We start from the raw sequence: 26059 nt of genomic DNA on the forward strand, positions 1-26059 counted from the left end.
TCTCTGATGCCTTGGTATCTCTCCCAGGTTACTCCCTCCTCCGGTATGAGAGACATGAGCCTCGTCCTGGAGGTGGGGTTGCTATCTTTATAAAAAACTCTCTTCCTCACTCGCCCTCCACTGCCCTCTCTCCACCTCACCCCCAGGAATACCTTTGGCTATGGCTTCCCCTTCGCTCCCACCTTTTGTTCATATGTGTGTTGTACCGTCCACCAAACAGCGATGACTCCATCTACATCTCGCTGTCTGATAATATGGACCAACTTCTATCTACCCATCCCAACTCTCTCTTCCTCATATGTGGTGATTTCAATTGTCACCACGCCAGTTGGCTGGGTGTGGGTACCTCTCTCACCAGCCATGGCTCTTCAGCAAAGGACTTCTGCGACTCACTGGGACTGACACAATCTGTCAATTTCCCGACCCGGATCTCAGTCAACGGAGCATCTTCTCTTCTGGATTTGGTTATGACAAACATCCCTGAAAATGTCTGCTGCTCTTCTTCTGCTCCAATCGGCTCATCTGATCATGTGCTTGTCAAAGTGGACATCTCTCTGACCATTCTCAGAGAGCCTCCTAAGCAGCAACGAGTCTGGCATTTCACTCAGGCCAACTGGCACGGTCTTCAAGCAGCCATCAATCATCTGGACTGGTCTCCCATCTCTACCGCCTCTGACATCAACTCATCCTGGGAATTCTTTCAAAGTAAATTGCTCTCTCTCATGCACAGATTTATCCCATCTCCTCTTCAGTTGTCATACCCTTCCTCCCGTCCATGGTACACGGAATCTTGTGGTGAGGCTGCTGCCCTGAAACAACTTGCTTTCGTCTCCTGGAAAGCAAATCCAACGGAAGGAAATCTCATTTCCTTTCACAAAGCCCGAAACAAGTGTGTGTCCACCCTCAGGAGAGCCAGGAAACAATATCTCACCGTTCTCAAGACCGAACTCTCTTATCTGTCTCCCTCTTCCAAATCCTGGTGGCATCTGGTCAAATCTGTTTCTGCTGTTTGTTCCCCCTCCATCCCCTCCCTCACCTCCCTCACCTCAAACGGCTTAACGGCTGACTCCGCACGTGAAAAAGCTGAATGCCTCAACTCTGTGTTTGCCTCTAAATCTTGTGTCCCAAACCCATCCCTCTCTGTACCCACCATACCCAGTCGTACCCATCTGCTCCTGGACTCTGTGTCCTTTCCTCCTGACAAGGTGGAAAAGTTTCTGTCAACCCTCGACTCTGATTCTGCAACTGGTCCTGACGGCATCAGCCCACGGGTCCTAAAATCATGTTCTTCTGCTCTTTCACTCCCTCTTTCTGTTCTCTTCAACCTCTCTTTTGCTCAAGGTCATCTGCCATCTGCTTGGAAATCAGCCAACATCACCGCTTTGCACAAAAAAGGTGCAAAAACAGATCCCAGCAACAACAGACCAATCAGCCTTCTCCCAATTATCAGCAAAGTCATGGAATCCATCATTGCTTCAGATATGAAATCTTTCCTCTTCTCCAATGGCTTGATCTCTGATCATCAATTTGGTTTCAGACCTGGTCACTCTGCTCTGGACATGCTGCTTCTGCTTTCTCAACAATGGATGGAGGTCCTCAACACCAAACAGGAAATTAGAGCTGTCTCCCTTGACATTTCACGTGCCTTCGATACGGTCTGGCACCCTGCTCTGCTCACCAAACTCTCCTCCTTTGGTATCCATGGAAATCTCCACGCATGGCTGGCGGACTTCCTCTCTGGTCGTAGTCAACGTGTGGCCCTGAATGGGTTTCTCTCATCTCCTCTTCCTGTTCAGGCTGGAGTTCCCCAAGGTAGTGTTCTGGGCCCTGTGCTTTTTCTGGTCTTCATCAATGATCTCTCTGACTCTCTTGAAAATCCTCTCTATCTCTTTGCTGATGACTCTACTCTCTGTCGCTCCATTCCTCATCCCTCAGATCGGCAGTCTGCAGCCTCCTCACTCTCTGCAGACCTGGACAAAATCACAGACTGGGCAAACAAATGGAACATGTCTTTCAATCCTGATAAATCTCACACTCTTACGATGTCTCTCCGAAAGGACCGACTGGAAAACCCTCCCATCCACTTTCTGAATAATCCTCTCCAAGAAGTTCTGTCACTCAAGCTTTTGGGTCTCACTATTTGCCATGATCTTTCATGGGAAAACCACATTTCAAATCTGGCCTCCAAAGCCAGTCGCCGACTGGGCATCCTCCGTCGTGCAAAGTCCTTCCTTGGCACACCTGAGCTCCTCACCACATACAAGGCTTTCATCCGCAGCTCTATGGAATACTGCTCTCCCCTCTGGTCTGGTGCTCCTGCCTCACACCTAGCCCGTCTTCACGCTGTTGAAACCAAAGCGTTCAGAATCATTGGAATCTCCCGCGATGAAGCTAACTCCAAGGGCCTTTCACTCACTCACCGCAGGCAGGTTTGGTGGTCTTTCCGTCTTCTACCGACTCCTCTCTGGCCTTGCCCACCCAGCCCTCTCTGGGCTCTGTCCCCCAAATATTCCTGCAGGTTGCACAAGATCTGCCTGCAACCCTCTTATGGTTAAACTGCCAAAATCAAGACTTTCTGCTCACCTTCACTCCTTCATTCCTCTTTTCTCCCACCTCTGGAACAAACTCCCTCACTCTCTTCAATCCCACTCCACCCTCCAGGTCTTTAAAACAGCTGTTCACCACCATCTCTTATCCTCCCCCATCCAAAACCTTTATCTTTTCTACCCCCGCTAATTTCGGTCCCCTTGTGTTTTATACCTCTCCCCCCCCCCCCCCCCCCTCCTCCCCCTCCCACGCCTCCTGCCCCCAAGCCCTCTCCCTCCCACACTTCTCCCTGCTCTCAAATGTTGTGGTTGTGTGCTTCCCCTTCTCTCCCCATCTTGTCTTCCGCTCCCTCTTTTTGTATATTTTGTTTGTCTGGTTGATTTGTTTGTGAAATAAATGTTAGCTCTTTCACGAGCCTCGATTCAGTATACAAAAAAAACAAAAACAACAACAAAAACAAACAAATCTTTTTTGTTAATATATTAGATGGTGATGGTAGTGGTAAGAGAATTAAATTATTTCCCAAACATAAACAAATATTTGTAGGCTCATTGTTTGAGTGGTCTACTAGGGATATTAAGAGGGTGAGAGTAGGTGCTATAGCTAGTATGTCAAAAGGCCAAAAGGTTCATAAAGACCAGGATGTGAGAAATAGAGGTGTTAAGTGGAAATGAGGGTGAGAGGAAAATTAACATGTAAGTGAATGGAGATTTGGGGGTGTCCCAGGAACAACATTTATTATTATCTACTCTTCATATCAACTCAACAGCGACATCTGGAGTCTAGACGTCAAATAGGGCTTATTAAATAAAAATTAAATAAAAAATTGGAAATTAAATAAAAACAATTTGGAAATCAAAAAAACAAAAATTTGGAAAATTATATAACTGAAAAAATTGAAAATTAAATGAAAAATTTTGGAAATTGAAAAATTTTGGAAAATTGGAAAAAATTGAAAAGTAAAAAATTGAAAATTAAATAGTTTTTGGGGGGAAATTAAATAAAAAATTGGAAAAATTGAAAAATACAAAAAATGTACCATCTTGAACCATAGTGGACCATATTGAACCATATCGGGGCAAAGTGAGCCAGAATCACCAATTAATTATATACTACTGTCATCTGAACCTCAGCACGTGCTTCGATCAGCGAGTCCATCTCCTTGCTCTATGGTACTGGAACAATCACTACCCCTTGGGGCGGGGCCTTACACCCCTCCTGTGCCTTTGCAATGGCTCGGCTGTCAGAATCATTGGTGATGCTCAATGTCTTGGTTCCCGTTGTTACCCTGCCGCAAAGCGAAAAGCAGGGTTAAGCATTCAGTTACGTACGCACGTGTCTGCATTTCAGTAAAGTAAAGTGTGTGCCGTGTCAGCATTTTAAAAATTCATTTTCTCGGCAACCGTTGGTCCGATTGACATGAAATTTTCACCATAGGAGGGTCTCCTCCTGTAGAATATTTTAGTGAATATTATGACGTCATAGCTCACGTGGTACAGGCGCCATCTTGGAAAAACGTTACATCTCTATATCTCCCAAACCGCTCAATGGAAAAAATGGAAACATGGCTCATTATCAAGTACTCACCATGGGGAATAAGATATGTTGATGATGTCATCGGTGCCTTAATTATGACATCATAATTTGACAAATACAACACTTATCCATCCGATCATTATCTATCTATAATTCCAGTAATCTCTGTGTGTATGTTTATATGTTTGTATGTATGTATGTATGTATGTATGTATGTATGTATGTATGTATGTATGTTTGTCTGTGACCGCTGTTTCTCGACAACTACCGGTCCGATATACTTGAAACTTGCCAGGTATATTGCTGGGGACCCGAGGATGTGCCTTTTCAAGGTTTCATATTAATCGGAGAAGTAGTTACCGAGCTATGTCCAAAAAACGATTCAACCAATCAGAGAGCAGCGAGCTATCACGTGTGCCGAACGTGGCGAACAGACTCTGCCTCGGACGGCACATTTGAGAGCGTATTCATTTATTTCCCGTCGGCAAACTATGTTGGCGCTATGTTGGCGTTAAACTATGTTTTAAAACTAATTAAAACTAATTTGCGATTCTTTCGCTTTGCGATGCGATTTGCGATTGCGTTAAACTCGCTCGGGCGTTAAACTATGTTTTAAAACTAATTAAAACTAATTTGCGATTCATTCGCTTTCCTGCGCGTTTGTGCACGCGATGGCGATTTCTTTACCAAACTCCGCAAGCCGTTAGCTTTGGACCAAACCATTTCATGTAAATAGAGGGGGGGGGGGGGGGGGGGATTGTCACCGTACTCGCAAGCCGTTCGCTTTGGACCAAACCATTTCATGTAAATAGAGGGGGGGGATTGTCACCGTACTCGCAAGCCGTTCGCTTTGGACCAAACCATTGCATGTAAATAGAGGGGGGGGATATACTTTTAGATATATATATAGTACGGGCATGCCCTAGTTTTAAAAATTTCAGCAACTGGTCTGATGGACATGAAATTTTCACCATGGGAGAGCTTCCTCCTTTAGAATATTTTAATGATAATCATGATGTCATAGGTGATGTGTTACAGGCGCCATCTTGGACAAACCGAAAAACGTTGCACCTCTATATCTCCAAAACCGCTCTGTGTAAAAAAATGAAATGTGGCTCATTGTAAATAACTCCATATGGGGAATAGGTGTTGTTAACGATGACGTCATTGGTGCCATAATTATGACGTCATAATTCGACAGGGACAACGCTTAGTCAGATCAGTTTGAAATTTATTGAGCATGATCTATGCAACAATTATTTAGAGAATATAAATTTATGATGTCATCGCTCACGTGGTCTGGCAGCCATATTGAATCAAAAAAAAAAAAGAAACGTTCAAAAACAGAAGAGTTGGCTCACCCAAGTTGACCGGAGCAGGGCAAGTATTCTATGAATACCATCTAGTTTTATTTAGTGTTATAATGCACGCTGATTGCTTGCTGGTAATGTGTGTGTAGTGTCATAAGGAACAAGGCGAAAAGGTCACAGAGGCAAATTAACATACAGGGAATTTACCCTCAATCCCTAACTAATTAACATTACCCAACCACTCGCCATGGGGACAAAGATACGACCTTACACGACATCCGGTCTGACGGTTCCCTACTTAGGTACAGGTTACTTCTTCTTCATGACAGTCGGAGCACACAACCTATACAATTCTACCTGGCCAAAGGTATTTCATTGCCTACCCCCTCACAAACTTAACAATACTTTTACTTCTTCATGTGGCTGTATGGATGAAATTGGCACCCCTTCATATGAACTTTTCTCGAGCATTACTTGGTTCCTCCTAAGAACACAAGGGAAGTCCAGCATGCACACGAGATTTTTTTGAATGTCTCTCCTTTTCGAAACTTTGCCACATGACACGTACCATATACAAAGGGGCCTTTTCTACGACCCTGGAATTTTCCCCAAGAATAGTATTAATATATCAACATATACACAAAGAATTAAGTTAAGCACCCCCCCCCCCCCCCCGTTTTTTTACAACCTCGCACATTACAAGTTTGTTGTCGTCAAAACAGTGTAATATACCCATGATATTGCTATATTTTCTGGAGAAGTGATATTATGGTCACATAAAAACATAACAATCATGCCGTTTTCAATATTTTATTCTGAATAATTTAAGGTGAAATTTTTTGGGAATTTTAGGCATATTTTCACCTCAATTTAAGTATGGAGCTATAGGTGTACAGTGTGGATGACGTTTATGTTTTCTAACGTACAGTCATTGTTCTGAGAAGACCTCTAGCGATCTTTGCGTCAATAACGTGTGTAGGACCCACGTGATCGGATCACTGACTCAACCCTACGTCTCATAGACCCTGTAAGCCGTCGTATGCGTTGCTGTGGCAGGTTGTTCCATTCCCGATGTAATGCACGTTCCAATTCATCCAGATTGGCTATTGGAGGGACCATCTTCGCAATTTGTCGTCCCAACATGTCCCAAACGTGCTCGAGGGGGTTCAGGTCAGGACTGTACGCAGGCCAGGGGATGGTTGTCACAGCACCTTGCTCCAGCAAGGCTCGGACGCGTCTCGCACGGTGAGGCCTGGCGTTGTCATCCATGAAGATGGGTCTGCTGGCGAGGGTGTGGTCATCGAAGTGCGGGATTACGGTGGTATTCAGGATTTCCTCGGCATATCGCTCTCCGTTGAGGTTACCTCGCACAGTTATCAGGTCCAACTTACAGTCATGGGAGAAGCATCCCCAGACCATAATCGAGCCACCACCAAAGGGTACCGTTGGTTGAATGTTTTTAGGTGCATACGCGGTGTTTTTGTGGCGCCACACCCGAACACGCCCATCTGTCACATACAGCAAGAACCGGCTTTCATCCGACCAATGAACTCGCCTCCAAGACCGGATGTTCCATCCACGTCGCGCTAGGCACCATGCCAAACGCTCCCTCTGATGTCGTTTGAGTAGCCTTGGACGCTTGATCACTCGTCTTGACCTTAAACCGGCCGATTTCAGGCGGTTCCTCATGGTACGGTGACATAGCCTTCTGTTGGGCAGCCAGTTGTCCTTCAGGAAATGGCTCGAGGCGAAGGGATATCGTCGCACCAGTCTCAAAAGCGCTCTATCTTGGCGGACTGTTGTCACGCGAGGTCTTCCAGACCTTGGGCGGTCCTTCACCGCATCCGTTTCCTGGTGTTTCTGCACCAACCGACTGATCACCGAATGGTGGTAACCCAACGTTCGAGCTACAGCTTTTCTGGACATTCCGGACTCGATCATGCCTATTATCCGCCATCGTTCTCCGTCCGACAACCGTCTACGAGCCACCATTACGAGAAAATGACCATGTAACCCCCACACGAGCTCAGGCGTGACTTGCAATAACCCGTGATGAAAGTGCATTTACAGAAAATCACGACCACGTGGATGATAACACGTGCTGCACGAGCGATGGGCGTCACAGATGAGTGCACTCATCTGCATTTCATCAATGGATAATTGCTAATGTCATACCAATCATTATTTGATCTCACATACCTTAGAATATATGCCAATGTATACATATACACAAAGAATATATATTAGGGGGTGCTTACCTTAATTCGTTGTGTAGGGGTGCTTAACTTAATTATTTGTGTATATAATGTTAAATCACGATTGTATTGAGACATTATCAAACCAGCGAACTGTCATCATCTGTTCAATTCCAGATTCAGGAGGAAGGTCCATGTTGATTACATTTCAAAATCATAATTGTATTTAGAAATTTCTGAAACTGCCTACTTACCCAACGACACCCACCACGACCCCAAAACGTTCCAAAGGTCATTCATATTTCTTGTTAGTAAAACATGCAACTGCAGTGGTTACTAAACGTTGTCCTCCTGTCATGGGACCAAATCCGTAGGTCTGATTGGTGGACGTTTGTGAGGGACATACATACATACTGTGGAAGTCCTTTTAGACAGACTTCCTTATGATTGAAGTTTGATAAGTCTCTGTGAGTAAGTTTTTATTCACAGTTAAATTGTAATTTGTGTTTTGAGCTTTTTACATTGCAGAGGATAACAGAAACATGAATGTTGTTTTGTAAAATTAACAAGAGCCATAACAATGTTGCATAATCTGTAAAAATGATAAATTAAGCTATACTTGGAACATGTTAGAGATGTTAAGAGCTGGAAAGAGCTGGTGATAAATTATTGTTGAAAGATGCAGCACTCGGTGAAGTTCTGGAAAACACAGGGTCAGCACTCTGTGATTGCAACAATCAACAGGGGGCCTTTCAACTGGGATTATTTCCATGCCCCAACCTCTGCCCCTTGCTGAGAGCTGCAGATAAGAATGATTTCCAAAGGAGCTAATTCTCCAGAGAAGGCCCACGTAGTGACCTCTCTGCTTATACAAACATATTCCTCGGCCTTACTGATGGGAAACACGTGTTCTGGGCAGCCTGGCTGAAACTTCCATGACCTTTTCATTACTCTTTGCCCTTGCACAAACATCCAGCAGCGACGGAAAACTATAAAAGGAGAAGTACATCGCAAGGGCAGCAAGAAACTCACTTGATGTCTTGTGTGCTGTATGTTCAATGAAGTACTTGGTGTAAATGCAAGTGAGTTTGTTCCAACAAGTCGATTAAATCGTTCACCAGAAAATGGTAGTCTCTCTCTGTTTATCTTAATTGAGGAGAGATATTACACCGACCACAATAATACATACATTGGAGTGACAGACAAACAGTGTTCCATACAACATTGCCCTATGGGCTACACCTTAAAAAAGTGTAATGACTCGAACATAGTGTGATTCATATTATGTTGTGAAACAAGCCCCTTCATGTGAAATTGTCAAAATCCCGAACCACTGCTCACCTCCACTCATTTATTCCTCTGCTTTCCCACCTGTGGTGCCACCTTCCACACTCTCTTCAATCAAATTCTTTCCTCTGGGTCTTCAAGACAGCTGTTCACCACCATCTTCAGTCATCCCCTATCAAAAGCCATGATCTTTTCTACACCCGTTAAACCACCCCCACCCATCTCAAAATTTTGCTTACATACCTATCTTGTCCACGCCTTGTGTTCTTCACCTACCCGTCATAGTTACCTGCATCCCTTGTATGTCCGTCTCCATATACCTTCTCCGTCCGCGCTGCTATTAGTGTTTCCCATTTCTCCTGCTGTTCCCTTTGTTATGTTGTGTCCTGATCTGTTCTGTGTCATAGCTCTTCTCCGAGCCTAGTCCCTTATATTAAAAAAAATACCCTTTTTTTTTTTTTTGTATACTGAATCGAGGCTCGTGAAAGAGCTAACATTTATTTCACAAACAAATCAACCAGACAAACAAAATATACAAAAAGAGGGAGCGGAAGACAAGATGGGGAGAGAAGGGGAAGCACACAACCACAACATTTGAGAGCAGGGAGAAGTGTGGGAGGGAGAGGGCTTGGGGGGAGGAGGCGTGGGAAGGGGGGGGGGGGGGGAAGAGGTATAAAACAAAAGGGGACCGAAATTAGCGGGGGTAGAAAAGATCAAGGTTTTGGATGGGGGAGGATAAGAGATGGTTGTGAACAGCTGTTTTAAAGACCTGGAGAGTGGAGTGGGATTGAAGAGAGTGAGGGAGTTTGTTCCAGAGGTGGGAGAAAAGAGGAATGGTGATTCCTCTTTTCCCTTAAGGGAAATTCCTCTTTTCCTCTTTTCCCTTTCCCTCTTTTCCCTTATTCCTCAAACCCTTAAGACCCCATTAGACTGTCAAGACCCTTTGCTGTGAGCCTTGCTTTTTAATAACTTAGGATGAACCCTTTGAATACACCAGGCATGCCAGGTCACAGACAAGGAATCTTATATCTCAGCTTACCTTTACTGAGACAAAACATCTCATAACATGCCACATTTCGTAACGTTTCACGGTTTTCTCACAGTAGTACTATTGCTTCATGGTTTTCCACAGTAGTAGAATTACATTCATGATGCAGTCACTATTCTGTGTGGACCCAAATCTGCAACAATAATGCATCAAACTTGTTTGATCGATGCGTTTCATATCCAAAATAGTTACCCCAGGTGATAAAGGGTGCCAAGTCGTGCGTTTATGGGTTTGAACGGGAAATGAAAGCACAGACCTCCCAGTGAAGACACCTGAGTCAGCGAGACCTTAAAAAGTAGCGTCAGTCGAGATCGCAAGTGAAGGTCATGCTGATTGCATTATTCGACATTGAAAGAATGGTTCACACATAATTTTTCCAAAGCTGTTACCAATAATGTGGCTTTCTATGTGGAAGTTATGAAACGTTTTTCAATCTTTGAAATGGTTTTTCAAATCTTGGGTATTTATGATGATTCGTTCTCCACCCTATTTGAGCTGGCTATTCCAATGAGCCTTCTTGGCCTATCCCCACTCTGTCCAATTATTTTCAAACCTCCCAACATTCTCAGGCTGCACTGGTTTTTGTAAAACATTTTGTGGATGGGAAGGAGTTTTCTTGTTTTGATGTCTGACTAATTGACATCTGATTGGGGCCAGTTTATTAATCCGCAGCTGTATTGGAATACAGGTACTGCGAGCTGGTTTATGGCTTTGGTTTTGTTTCTTGGGGAGAAGTACGTTTTCAGGATCAGACTCGTTCTATGCAAGTATTCCTTGGCAATTGTTTTGCGCATTTGTTTGTGACATATTTGTTGGCCATATTCTACTCTGAGGTATATGTATGATGCTTCGTTTTCTAACTGCTGTATTGTTGTTTGAAGGTCAAGTTTTATGTTGTCTATTTTTGTTGGTTTACCTTGTACAAGTGTGCACTTGGCACAATTATAGAGTCCAAATTCCACTTGAATGCCCTTGGAAAACCGTTTTACTAGTTTTAGTTATTCTGTCAATATTTCATCATTTGTTGTGAAGAGCATTAAATCACTAATGTACAGGAGATGTCACCTTTCTCCTATTTCTTTGGATGTTCTTCTATCGGTTGTAAGGGTGTATCCGTGTCCTTGTTTGGTGATGATGTTACTGTGTGTGTGTGTGTGTGTGTGTGTGTGTGTTTTTTTCCAAAAAGTGATCAAATGAGGCCAAATATAGTTGAATTGTACTCTTTCCACCAAGGCTGCAAAGTTCACCACTATCTCACGCCATCCACTTCCCCACCCAAAATACTATCTGGACACATGAACCACAAACCCTGCAAGCAACCAAGAACCCTGCTCTAGCGGGGAAAATGGCCTTAAAACGATCATTCATTCATTCATTTTACACATGAACCACAACCCAACAAAACACTATTATTATAAGTTTACTGATTCCTCCCCTTCTCTCTCCTCTTGCTGTTACTCCTTCCTTGCTTCCATCCAACTGTGACCTCACTGCCCTCCAATCAACTTGTTGCCTTTTTTCTCTCTGTCACTACACTTTTCCATGAGCCAGGATCATATATAAACATGGGAAATAAATCAACAAGAAAAAAAAAAATGTCATCGCCCCCATGGTTTTAGTAATTTTGCCATATGGAGTTAAAGGCCGTCAGTCAGCCATCTTTGGTTGAATTACAACACAAAATCTTCTGAATATGTATACTCTCATGCATTGTCTTTGTGCCAGGTTTGAACAAAATTGGTCCATGGATGTCGAGAAATGGTTGGGGACACATTTAAGTAACAAAATGGCTGCCAATGAGCCATCTTGGATCGCATCGTGAAAGAAAATGACGTGCATATATTAGCCATCATTCATTATCTGTCTGCCAAGGTTGAACATCAGTAAATGTGTGTTCGAGAAAGTCCAATGGGGGTAAATAAAAGGTGTCTAATTAAAATCAGAATTGTTGATTGTACAAACAGAGGATAATAGGATACAACAAGGTATATTATTGTTGGTTAAAATATTTTTTACAACAATGAAGGGGACAATTGATGTATGAGAAATTGATTTACCATGAGGTTATTCCTTAAAACAATTAAATCATAACGTCGTGTTTGTTTGCTCAACACTAGAGTTCATCATCAAACTGTTTGAATCAAAATGTATAGACATTGACAGAAACCTTCATAGGGATGGTTCTTGAGGAAAGAAGCTTCAGCATCATTTGGTTCTGGTCGATCCAGGTGAACATCAATGTCGTGCTCAGGTTTCACTTCCGCTTTCACAAATAAATCTGGAAAAAGTAACTTTTATTGAAAGCAGGCCGTCTTGTGTCACATGTCTGCCAAATTTGAACTGTTTTCCTACTCCTAAAATAGCTACATAAATATTGCATTATATCATTGCAAAAAATGAAAATCATTAAAATCTCTATCAAAGCATTAAAATCTTCCTTGAAGAGAGAAAATAAAACATTTCCCTTGGGAATGGCGTCATGTGAAAACATTATGATATTGTTACGTTTGTGGGGGTAGGGATACCTTAGTCCAGGTAGATTGCGTAGATTAGTGTGCTTCGACTGTCATGAAGAAGAAGAAACTTCACTGTATCATAAGTAGGGAATTTGTGTAGACCGGATGTCGGGTAAGCTTGTATCTTCGTCCCCATCAGAGGGGTGGGTCTTGTTAATTAGCGAGGGATTATGGGTAATTGATTCCCTGTTTGTAATTGCCACTGTAATTTATTCCTCTGTTCCTTATAACACCACACTAGACACCTGGCCAGAAATCGGCCATTAAACACACTAATTAAAAAACCAACCGGAAACCAGCAATGAAGCATTGCCGTGGATTACACCGACTTGGTAAGCACACAGGACAGGCAGGGTAAAGAGCCACGCCCCAAAGAGCAGTGATTGGCCAGGATTTGATTGGCACGAGGAATGGTAAGAAGGGACTAGGGGATTGGTGAAGCAGGCACGGATGACGTCATAGCCGCGCATACAAAATACTTGGAACGGCGGACATTTTTCCTTTTCGGTTTGGGTCTGGTGGTGGACTGTCCTGTGCCGACAGTTTCTTGTTTCTTCTCGTTCTGGACTTTATTAGCAAACGATCGCTTTTTGGCTCTCTCAGCAGACGTCCTCTCGCCTTTTTCGTTTTGGAACTGGTGGTAAACGGTCGCATTTTGCACTCTTGCGCAAAGAGGCTTCATCGTGAACGGCAGTGTTCAGAGATCTTACTAGTGGTCGTGAGGAGGACATTTTGCTAGTGGTCGTGAGGAGGACATCTTGCTGGTGGTCATGAGCAGAAAGAGCCGTGGACCGAGAGCTGCAATTTCCCGCACGAGGACGACGAAATAAGCACGGCTGGAAGAGCGAACTGCGCACGGAGGCCTTGTTTTTCCCGCCCACGCGCTGCGCACCAAACGAATGTGCATTTCCTGCCAAGGTCTCAGACGATCTTTGTCGATTCCTGACGAGATACACGAGCCGATTTGAAATAAGTACCACAAAATAACACATCTATTTTCAGTTATTTTATCCTTTGTTTGTATTCGAGTCTGTTTGTGGGAGCGCTCCAATTAGGAATTTAGATTATTGTGCATTTTTTTTGTTACTGGCATTTATTTCATTAAACCTGTTTATTTTTGTACATTTTACTGTCATGTTGTTTGAGTTAATTTATACAGGTGTGAAGACTGCCGGTGGGATCCGCAAATGTAAGCGCTTACGGTTTCTCCCCCACTCCCTCCCCACACGTATAACGAATACTGTCATATGGAATTGAACGCCTCGTAGTGTTAAGCTCGTTTGGTCATCTGTGGCACCCTGCGGTGTTTACCACACAGTGTAGTCACGACAATATAAAAGCATTACGTTCTGTATAAACTGCCTCAATGTTATGAGATGCTTGCTGCCCGACCACATCTTCAGTGGAATTCCACCACCACCTAAAATCACAACCAACAAAATAGAGAAGGCAAGAAAAATGTAGATGAGGCAAAATAGAGGTTTTCTCAACCAAACTGCATTTATTCTCAAATTACAAACAATTCTGATCCAACATGTGATGAGTTAAAAAAAAATTGGCCTTGAAAGAATCCTCATGGAAAACAAAATGGCAGAGTGTGGCAGGTTAACATGTCGACAAATGCTGAGAATGGAATGATTATCTTTGAATAGGCCAAAGCCATGACATGTGAACGTATCATAAAGGGAGTGGAAAGGATCAAAAAAGTGAGAAAGTGGAGAAAAGCTCAGGAGTGGTTTGGAAAAATCATGTGGTATTGAATAATTGTATTGAAGGACTGGACAGGGAAGATACCTTGGAGTTAAGCACACACGTCTTTGAGCTACCTAGTCTGAGTTCAAATCTTGACACACGTGTAAACTGCCATCCTGGTTTATCGCATGCATTGAATTCATCAATGTGTGCACCACCCCACGGATGAATGTCAACAATACAGCAAACCAAGGTCCAAGTGTTGCACACGAAATGAACATTGAAGGACCTGAGTTCCTCCACAGAACAGCGTTCCGTCTGAGCTATTGCTGATGATTCGCCAATAAGTGATGAACAGTGGCGGATGTGAGCTTGCAGCGGTGGGTTTTCATACTTGTGCTACTTAGAAATGCCTGCCGCCGTGGAAGAATTTGGGTAGAGCTTGAGACGGCAAAGGCCTCATGTTGCATAGCTTTTCTTGGTTGTTGTATTCGGCCTTCTTTGACGAGAAGGGCCTCATGTTGACTAAATATCTAGTGATACTCACAACTGGGGATGATTGATGAGGTGAGAGCGGATTGGTTGTTTCCTCCAGTAACAAGTGAGAGATATAAATTGGCTTTTAAAACATGTGAATTGTAAAGGACTTGGACTCCCAAACGGGCGACAAGACTGTTGGAGAATAATTATGTCCAAGACGCCGAGTGGAGATGAATGCGAATTGTCCACCAAAATGCTATTGTTTTTACATATTCACCACACGGCCGTTTTAGTGAGCACGGTTGGCCTCACAAGGGGAATTTTCCTGTGCTGGAGCATGGAACCTCAGCTCAAAATACATAGCAACTCGTTCTATGCACAGCAACCCCGATGGGCTGGCACCCGTGCCTCACACCTTGCTCAGCTGGACGCTGTGGAACGAAAGCCTCGAGACAGTTGGAATCTTCCACGATGAAGCTGAGTCTTTGGGTAATTTCTGGTCTGCTCTTTTTTTTTGTATATAAGATCGAGGCTCGTGCAAGAGCTAACATTAATGACAACAAAACAAATGGACACAAAAGACATAATAAAGGGAGGGGGAGACAAGATGGAGAGAGAAGGTGAAGCACACAAGTACAACATTTGAGAGCAGGGACATCGGGAGATCTGTGGGAGGAAGAGGGCTTGGGTGGAGAAGGCAAGGGAAGGGGGTTGGGGGTGGGAGAGGTAAAAACCACATGGACACAGCTAGGACTTCCAGGAAAGAAGTCGGTATTTCAGAAAAGTGGATCTGGGGTGAATTAACGGGGGTAGAAAAGATCAACGAATGCGTACGTTGCTGAAGAATGATTGATGGCTGCTTGAAGACCATGCCAGTTGGCCAGAGTGAAATGCCAAACTCGTTGGTGCTGAGGAGGCCCTGTGAGAATGGCCAGAGAGATGTCCACTTTAACAAGCTTATGGTCAGATGAACCGATTGGAGCAGAGGAAGAGCAGCAGACATTTGCAGGGATGTTAGTCATAACCAAGTCTAGAAGAGAATATGCTCCATTGACTGATATCCGGGTCAGGAAATTAACAGATTGTGTCAGTCCCAATGAGTCGCAGAAGTCCTATGCTGAGGTGCTGTGGCTGGTGAGAGAGGTACCCACACCCAGCCAGCTGGCATGATGACAGTTGAAATCACCACATATGAGGAAGAGAAAGTTGGGATGAGTCGATGGAAGTTGGTCCATGTTATCAGACAGCGAAATGTAGATAGAGTCATCACTGTTTGGTGGACGGTACAACACACATATGAACAAAAGGTGGGAGTGAATGGGAAGTCATAGCCAGAGGTACTCCTTGGGTGAGGTGGAGAGAGGGCAGTGCAGGGAGAGTGAGGAAGAGTTTTTTTTAAATAAAGATAGCAACCCCACCTCCAAGACGAGGCGCAGGTCTATCGCACCGGAGGAGGGAGTAAACAGGAAGAGACATTAAGGAATCAGAAACATCTTGAAGGAGGAAAGTTTCTGTTAAGCAGATCAGGTCTGGTTTGTCAGAAGCAAGCTGTATGGAGAGATCAGTCAAGTTCGAGCGAAGGCCCCGGATGTTTGAGGTCCATAACGTGCAGGAAGAGGAAGAGGGAGCATCGGATAGAGGAGGGGAGGGGAAGGGTAAGATGAGGAAGAGGAGGAGGATGTAGGGAGAGCTGTTGATAGTGTGGCAGAGATTTCAGAAGAGCTAGGAGAAAGGGAAGGATGAGGAGGACAAAAGGTTTGATGGTGATTGGATGAGGAACAGTGAGGTGTTGTTTGAGGCACAGTGAGGGGGCAGAGGGAGGAAAAGGATGGAAGAGATGGAGGTAAGAGTTGGAAGGGAGAGGAAGCAGGGAGGATGCTTTGAGGAGGTGTGAGAGGGGAGAATTGAAGAAGAAAGGAGGGTGAGGAGATTTGAAGGGAAGGAGGGAAGGGGAGGTTTTGAAATGGAGGGGTTAGGGGGGAAATTAGGAGGGGAGGAGTGAGGGGGGATTTTGGGAGGGGAGGGGTGAGGGGGGAGTTTTGGAGGGGAGGGGCAAGGAGGGAGTTTGGGAGGGGAGGGGTGAGTGGGGAGTTTAGGAGGGAAGGGGTGAGGAGGGGAGTTTGGGAGGGGAGGGGTGAAGGGGGGAGTTTAGGAGGGGAAGGATGAGTTTGGAATTTAGAAAGTGTTTTATGATGTGAAATTATGGAAAGTGATTTATGGAAATCAAAAATTTATTGCAAAATGAGTTTCATGTGATTTTCAAGTCAAAGATCCGTTTGAAAACGTTGGAGGGGTGGAATGCAGTTGAGTTTAGGGAATGTAGGAAGACAACAACAACAACATGCATTTTCAGGCCATTTTCCCTGCAAGAGCGGGGGTTAGCCTTGCGGTCCCAATGTCAATCTTCTCCATTTTGCCCTATTTTCTGCATCTCTCCTTGTTAACCCCCTTGCCCGCATTTCTTCTTCGACCATCTTTAGCCAAGTCTTTCTCGGTCTTCCCCGTCCTCGACTTCCTTCGACATTCATTTCCATAACTCTTCTCAACCAGTCACTTTCATCCTTCCTCAACACATGACCAAACCATCTCAAACTGTTCCTCTTCACAGCATCAATCACAGGCTTTATTCCCATCATCTTTCGCAATTCATCATTTGTCTTCCTCTCTCTCAACGATACTCCGCACATCCACCGAACCATTCGCATTTCCACCCTTTCCAGCCTTCGTTGCTGCTCGACGTTCATTACCCATGTCTCGCTCCCATAAATCATAACACTTCTCACACTTGCAGAATACACCTTTCCCTTCAACTTCAACGACACTCCCCTCCTCGTCAGCACGCCACTCAGTTCCTGAAACTTCTTCCATGCACATCTCACTCCAGCAACCGTTGCCGAGTCTGATCCACCTTCTCCATTCAGCATGTCTCCGAGGTAGCAAAATGTTTTCACACCTTCCAGCTTCACGCCGTCTCCAAGATTAAACTCAACATTTCCTCGATCTGCAGCTCCCTCTGTGCACACCTTACATTTGAATGTAGCTGCCACACTGGTTAATGACCCTCTCAGACCACTACATTTTTGATGAACCCACTCAGCGCACATTGTACATTGAATGGAGTTCACTCCGACACCCTTCCTGCACACAGCACATGGCCACTTCCCAGTTCTTTCCACCTCACCACATGCTTTTCCACTTGCCATCACCTTTGTCTTTCCGATATTCACCTTCAGACCTTTTGTCTCCATACATTCCTTCCACTTGTTCATCTTTTCCTTCAGTCCATCCATACTTTCTGCAATCAACACCAGATCATCTGCAAACAACAACTCCCATGGTAAACCCTCCTTTATGTTCCGAGCCAACACCTCCATCACAGCTACAAATAGTAGTGGACTTCGTACTGACCCTGATGCACTCCCACCTTCACCTCAAACTCACCGCCGAGGTGAAGGTGGGAGTGCATCAGGGGTTGGTACTAAATCCACTTTGTAGAAGGGAATGTAGGAAGGAAGAACTGTTATCAATTGAATTTTTATTTGAAATGAAGAATTTTGGTGAGCAAATTCAAAACAAGCTATTAAAGAAGAAGAAGAAATGTTATAACGAGACTACGGATTTTTATGTTAAGAAAATAGGCCTTTTATGTTTTGAAAAGCGGCTTCTTTTTTTTTTATGTGAAAAAATCCCGAAATATTTTTTTCCCCCGTTTTATTCATTTTTTATTATTACCAAGTTTTTCAGAAATCAGTCAAAAAAAGAACAAAAAATGGTAAGCTTTTTCCTGCACAACATTAAGCACTCTGGGCTAGTAAACAGGTAAAAAATGACGTTCAGGTACCTTTATTGCAACCGCATTGTTTGATAAGTAGAGGACTAGAAGAAATTGACAAGACCCTTTTAGGAACGGTTAAAGTAGGTGTTTGAAATCATTATCTTGGTAATGTTCTCCTTGGTGAGGTGGTGTCGGCGGTCGGTGAGGACGTTTCTGTAGACGGAGAAGGACCTTTCCACGTCGACGCTGACGATGGGGCAGTACCTCAAGAGGGGGATGTCAGCAAGCTTGACTCCAGCCGGCACACCAACCTCAGATCCGTGCTGATCTCCATCCAGGATCAAAGCCACTGTCCTCAGCACACCAATGTCGGGATTGCGCTGCAGCACCACCTTGAACTTGGTGAGCAGGATCTCCTTACGGCAGCCTCGGATCTTTTCGAGCTCCTCCTTGGCCTGATCAAGGAGCTGGAAGGCCTTGGCCAGCTCCATGCCGGCCTCCTCCAGCTGCTTAAGGATCTTCGGGATGAACGACACGTGGGCATTTAAGAAGACCAAACTGAGCTTGATGTCCGCCTTTCTGAACAGGTCCTTGGCACTCCGGATTGCCATCACGTCGTCATCGTTCAGCTGGTCCACAATGTCCTTGACGGCCTCGAAGTGCTCGGCGTAAAACACCGCGGCGTCGATCCACGTCCCCCACCGAGTCAGAATGGGCTCCGGGGGGAGAGAAAGATTGGGCTGCTGCTCCTTCCAAAAGACAACACGCGACGGGGCTTTGACGAACACCTTCTTCGTCGTGGCAATCAGGTCGTTGACGTCCTTGAACATTTCTCGGACTGTCTCGCAGACACGGTGGAGCGTGTGGGCAATGCAAGTCACATGCAGCAAGTCCGGGAAGAGTTCCTTCAGGGCATGGCCGGCCTTGATCATATAGGCCGCGGCGTCGCTGACGAGGACCTTGAGGCACTCCGGCTTGAAATCAGGCCAAAGATAGCGCAGCGTGTCATTGACTGCACGCACGATCTCCCCGGAGTTGGTCTTCTCCAGAAACATGCACTGGACGAGGTGGGGACGAAAGTACCCCTCCTTGGACAAGCGTCCCGCGATGATGTTGGCCACATATCGACCTGCCGAATCGGTCATCTCGTCAACGGACAGCCAGATGGGCTGCTGTCCGAGGTCGGCACGGATCCCCGCCAAGGCCTCGTCGTAGCACTTGTCGAGGTAGTGCTTTCGAATCCAGCTTTCATCGGGGATCTGGAGAGTGATGTGCTTCTCCAGGAACGACCGGAGGGCAGGGTTTTCCAATTTCGACCATGGGATGCCAGCGGCCAGCATGGCCTGGCACAGCTCCTGAGCCACGACGTCGCACTTGTGCCTCTTTCCGCCACCAAAGTCCTCCATGGTGGCTTGCGTGACCGTCCTCTTCTTATTCAAGGCCAAGTTGCTCTTGTGGCGGTCTCCTCGGACATGTTGGGCCAGCTCAGACTTCTGCTTCGCCCGGAAAGTCTTTTCACAAGCTCGGCAGAAAGCCGTGTCACTCGACACGTACTTGAAGGTGGCCCCATCGCCGCCAGTGTTGAATTCCTTCAGCCACTTGTCACGAAGAGCAGCACTCATCTTGATAGGAGACTTGTTCACACTTTGTGTACACTCTCTCACTGTAGTACACCGCCTCACTGCTGTACACGCTGGGGACGCAACGCACGCAAGTGGACGCAACGTTTTGTTTTTGAGATCGATCGCAGTTAAAAATTTCGATCGCAGTTTAAAATTTCGAAAAATTCCCTAATTTTATTTAGCGTTGCCAGACATTTTCGACCAAAAAGGGCATTTTATTTTATTTTTCCCGAAAAAGGGCGAAATTCTTTTTTTCTCCGAAAATAGCAAAATAATTTTTTTGCGCGCAAAAAAGCCGTTTTATGTGAAAAAATATTTATTTATTTTTCACATAAAAATCCGATGTGCAGTTATAACATACAACAGAATACAACACTTCATAGTGCAGGCCCATATGTCATAACAATATTGTTTGTGTTTTTTGTTTGTTAAAATTGATTTAGCAATGGATTCTGCTTCAGAATATTATAGAGATGTAAAAAAAATAGGGTTCCATTTTTTCTTTTACGTCTAATAGGTAGTAATTCGAAGAAATCCAAGATGGCCGCCATAAAATTTGGAAAATACACTTTTGTGCATATCTTTGTATCTAGATATCATATAAACATGAATAATATGTCCTTTTATATGTTTTCAGACCCAAGGAAGCCATTTCTGCCATTGTTTTTACAGAAAAATGCAAGGAAAATAAAATAGTGGACATATACCAGCCAAAGTGGGGTCGGCCGGCATGAAATCGGTTAATTAAGTTTCCACCATCTAGTTAAGGTCTGGTTTTGACTGTGTTGACGAAATGTGAATCTGAATAGTAGTATCTATCTTTGCAGGACCGACGACAGTTCAAGAGTGTCTAGAAAATTACACCTACCTTCAAGATGAGTGACTCACCACCCAGGAAGATTGAGAAGTCAGTAGATTTCGGACTTTGTTTTGTATGCCAAATGGCCATAGGGCAAACAGACTATACAACCTTTGTAACGAAACCAAAACTCTCCTCTGTCGAGAAACTGATGGCAGGTGCTGAGGAACAGTACACGTATGGTGAAACAAAGTTTGCATCATTGAATAGACGTTTGCAATATTCCTCTGCTGAAGAATTGCTCGCAAAAGGTCTCCGCTACCATAAAGCTTGTTACAAAGATATTACCAATAAGATGCACATTGATCGAGCAAAGGCTAGGTTTGAGAAAGGAACAACATCAGGCAGTGCCGCAGAAATCCGACTGAAAAAGAGAGGACGACCAAGTTCTAGTGATCTAGGGGAAAGCACGTCAACATCCAGAAGGTGTTCCCGAGAACAGACATTTGACGCGCTCAGATGTGTCATATGCCAGGAAGACAGAGGAAGTGAACTACACAATGTGTCAACAAAGAACATGGGACTCCAGATCAGAAACATTGGCCAAGAAACAAGTAATGACAATCTGAAAGTGAGACTGAACAGTGTCATAAGTTCACCTGACCCATTGCAAGCAATGGCTGAGGACATGAAATATCATTTACCATGTGTAGTTAAGGCCAAACGTGCTATAGTTAAGACGGAAAAACAAACAGAAACAACCAATGTTAACTTTGGTCAGGTGTTATCAGACCTTGAACTCATTGAAATTGTTGAAACTGCGTTGAATGATACTACTGAAAATGCTGTGCTGAATATGAATGAAATTCATGTAACCTATGTCAATTTACTTAAGGAGCACGACTTTCCGGTCTCAGACAACCATAGTTATAAGCCATACCTGAAACAATTGATCCTAGACAACATTGCCGATGTTCATTTCAGCCGGCCCTCAAACAAAACAAAGCCAGAGCAGATTCTTTCCACAAAGCTCAAAGACCACATGATATCAAGCACAATTACAGCAGACAGCATCAAAGACTATTTTAAAGTACTTTTGCGAGCTGCGAAAATATTGAGGAAAGACATCGCATCTTCCCCAGCATGGAAATTTAATGGAACCTTTGCTGATTACAAGCCACCCCCGATGCTCAACATCTTCTGCAAGCATGCAGTCATGGGAACAAGGAAAGTAGGAAATAGCAACAGGGAGGACTCCATTAGTGTGAGTGCATCATTGTTGGCGCAGCACTTTGTCGGTGCTTATAAATCTGACCGACAGGTATCGTACGAACCAAGAAGCGAGGATGGATCATTCAAACAACGATTTGAAACTCCATTGAGTGTGGGCTTAGCTCTCGACATACACAAAAACACACGATCCAAGGCGCTTGTAGAGAAACTTGCACATCTGGACCTCGCCATCTCCTACAAAAAGGTCATGGAGATTGAGACCAGCATTGCCAACTCCGTACTGAAGCAAATGGAGTCCACCGGAGGCATCTGTCTACCACCATGGTTGGTTCAGGACACGTTCGTCTGGTTTGCCATGGACAACATCGATTTTCTAGAGTCAACTCCTTGCGGGATGAATACCCTTCATGGTACAGCAATTGCGATCTACCAGCCTGTATCACCGGAGAAATCACCCATGATACCACCAATTGAACTTGACCGGTCATCAAAAGCTCAAACGATACATGATGCAGTTGGCTGTAAAACGTTGACCTGCAAGAAGCCAGCACCCGAGAAGAGAAAGAGCGACTGCAAGCTGCTCACATCAAAACCCGAGACAGACAAGAACAAGAAAACCGATATGACCTGGATGATTGGATGCCTGAACTTCGAGGAAGAAGGAGAAGTTGACGTCAAACTCACAGCTCCGGGGACGTGGGGAGCCTTCAATTCCTTGCTATCTTCGTCCAGTGAGAAGACCAATGTTGCTCTCGTTCCTCCGTTGATAAGGTCGCCTCCTACAGACTATGATACACTGTACACGGGTCTGATGAGAGCTCACAACATCACAACTCGTGTTATGGGGAGTGAGGCAATCACAGTCATGACTCTCGATTTGCAGCTATACGACCTGGCGATGAAGCTGTGGGTGGAACGCGAGGCCATCAGGAAGCAATTCCTCTTCCGACCTGGTGAGCTACATGTTGTGTTTTGGGCCTTAGCTGCATTAGGAAAATACGTGGAAGGGAGTGGAATTGATCAGGCATGGGTCGAGGCTGGACTTTTCTCGCCAACCACAGTGAGCCAAATACTAAATGGGAGGCACTTGTATCGAGCTCTGGAGGCACACATGGTAACACTGATCGCTTTGTACAACCTGTACTTCCAGAGATTCCTGGCAATGGAACCTGAAGAAAGGGCCTATCTGAACGAGTCATCTGTTCGTCTGGGAGAGGCATATCAGAGAGACATCAGCGGGAGCATGGAGCCAGAGAAGAATCTATGCGACATTCTCAAAAAAACATTGGCCATGATGGAGTCCAGAGATATGACCAAAAAACTGGAACAATTTGAGGTCAGCACAAACAAGATACAGCGCTTCATCCTGAACTACATGAAACAGTTTGAGACTATCCTTCTGTTCATTAGAAGTACAAGACAACGTGATCTGCTGCTGCATATGGAGAGCATCGAGTCTCTCACGAAGTACTTCTTCGCTCACGATCATCTAAACTATGCTCGGTTGCTCCCTCTCTACATTTCAACAATGCAGGAGACTGAAAAGCAGCACCCAGAACTGTGGAGGGAATTCATGAAAGGGAACTTCTGTGTGACAAAAGGATTGGCAGGCTTCACATCAATAGCCCCAGACCATGGCATTGAGCAAGAAAACCGTACACTGAAGGTGATTGGAGGAATCGTAGGGATAACTCAAAATGAGAAGGCGCTTGACAAGTTCTTCCTCATTGCACCTGAGCTGTCAAAGTCACTGCACGAGTTTGCGGAGGGATATGGTCTTGGTGAAAACCAGAGCAGAAAACAACACCACGAAATCACGGGGGGAAAGCTTTCCCGGGTGATGAGCCATGCCTCCAAGCTTTCTAGGGTGTTCCGTGAACATGGCGATCCATTTATGGAAGAGGAAGTAGACGAGGTCTACAACCTGCTCACCAAAGAAGTCATGAATGAAAAAGTGTCCAGCGACATCTTAGAGCGCGACGAGATCGGACAACAGATGTTCCAGCAATTTGCCACAGATCGTTTAGCTGAGGGAAAACTTTCTGTGTGGGACAAAATGACGAAAAGAAAACTTCGAACATTCAAGAGTTCGAATGCCACAACAGAAGTGAGATCGGGCGACAAGCTGATCAAAGTCAAAGAAGAGCGAGGATTGTTGCAGAGGTTCATCGTTATCTCACGGAGCCGACCAGAGCTCGACCTGAAAGAATGTATTGGCACCTATGAATTTGGCATCGTTCCACGTTCTTTATTTGCATCTGATGGATCCCTCTTGTTGGCATACGACAAGGCAAAAATCCTTCGTCAACTTGAGCATCTGGCTGAGCCTGAAGAGCAGGATGTACATGATCCACCAGGAGAACCTATTTCGACAGAAATCAATGAGCATCAAGACGCGGGAATTGCCGCTTTGAATGATGCAGCAGCACACGCTGGGGAAGAAACTAATGACCCATCAACTGACTATGAAATCTCAAGCCAAAATTTGCAGGAACCCTCTCAGATCAGCCAAAACCCAGACACAACCACAAGATCAGGAGTGATCAATGAAAACGAGACTACTTCTCGCCATAGAGTGATAATCATTGATGGCATGGCTCTTGTTAACGGGATCTCCAAAACAGAACAAATGATTACATGCAGTGACTTTGCTCAATCGTTCATTGAACGCCTCGAAAATATTGCCGTGCATTATGATGACGTGAGGTTGGTATTCGACCGATACATCGATAACTCACTGAAAGACAAAATGCGCCTAAAGAGGACAAAGGGGAAATCAACATACTATCACGTCAGGGATAGTACATTGATCCAGAAGATTTCACTCAAAGATTTCCTTTCCAATGTGAAGACCAAGGCAGAGCTTACAGAGTACTTGGCTGTGAAGTGTCTATCTTACAGCAAGGCTCATCCAAACAAGTTGAAGAAGTTCATGGTGACATCAGGAACTAAGACCACGGGCAACACTGAAGTTCCAGACAGTCTACTCACGCACAGCCAAGAAGAGGCCGATACACTCTTAATTCTGCATGCTCTCACAGTCGACAAAGATGCAGAAGTTATCATTGATTCGCCAGATACCGATATCTTCCTCCTACTGATTCAGAGATTTCACGATCTACCACCTGCTACGAGGTTTCTCACTGGGAAGGGAAAGTTGAGGAGGAGCATTGCAGTCCAACCTATTCATGGCATGCTAGGAGAGAAACGTGCGTCTGCAATACTTGGATTCCACGCATTCACGGGAAGTGACATGTCTGGAAGGTTCGCTGGCAGGAGCAAGGACTGGTGCTTTAAGGTCTTCATGACATGTGACAACAAGATATGGGAGGCTCTGGAGTCTTTGGGACAAACTGATCCGTCACCAGAAGTGTGTTCCCAGCTGGAACGCTTCGTCTGTCTGCTGTACAAGTCTAAAGTTCACACGAAAGTAAACGAGCTTCGCTGGTTCTTATTCTCCAACCGTGCTGCTGAGGGAGAGAGTCTTCCACCTACCACTGGTTCGCTAAAGTTACACGTTCAGCGAGCACATTATATCGCAATGATATGGAGAAAGGCAGCAGAAAGCCATCCGTCCCTTCCATCACCTGTCGAGTATGGTTGGCAGTTACTTTCGGATGATGGGGTTTATGCCCCAAGTCGATGCCTGAATCCTCCAGCCCCAGAAGCAATAATGAATCTCGTGAACTGTGGGTGCAAGAAAGGGTGTATGGGAAGATGTAGCTGTCGCAATAACAATATTCCTTGTACTGAAGTTTGTGGGTGTGTGGGTTACAGTTGTAACAACAAAGCAAACATCAATGAACCGCGTGTGATAGATATGGATGAGGATGAATGAGGCATTCGTTTATGTGATCGTTTATGTTCATTCATCGTTTATGTTTAGGTGTGTGTGTATGTGTGTGCGTGTGTGTGTGTGTGTGCGTGTGCGTGTGTGTGTATTCAAAATAAATGTTATCAGTGAAGATTGTTTATTGAATCGATTCTAATTGGGAAATTATACGATCCGATTTCACGAC

General features: G+C 44.8%; 1 protein-coding gene across 4 annotated transcripts in view; it reads right to left on the bottom strand.

Moving 5' to 3' along the window:
* LOC137427365 (uncharacterized) overlaps window positions 1-26059 on the bottom strand; it is a 351150-nt gene that overhangs the window by 14261 nt on the left and 310830 nt on the right. For all 4 annotated transcript variants that reach the window (XM_078778342.1, XM_078778343.1, XM_078778341.1 and 1 more), the window contains exon 3: window positions 12091-12201. In XM_078778342.1, the coding sequence (XP_078634468.1) occupies window positions 12091-12201 (111 nt within the window). The remainder of the gene's footprint in view (window positions 1-12090; window positions 12202-26059) is intronic.

The sequence above is a fragment of the Myxine glutinosa genome, chromosome 5 (assembly GCF_964187855.1).
Source record: "Myxine glutinosa chromosome 5, kmMyxGlut1.1, whole genome shotgun sequence".
Lineage (NCBI taxonomy): Eukaryota > Metazoa > Chordata > Myxini > Myxiniformes > Myxinidae > Myxine > Myxine glutinosa.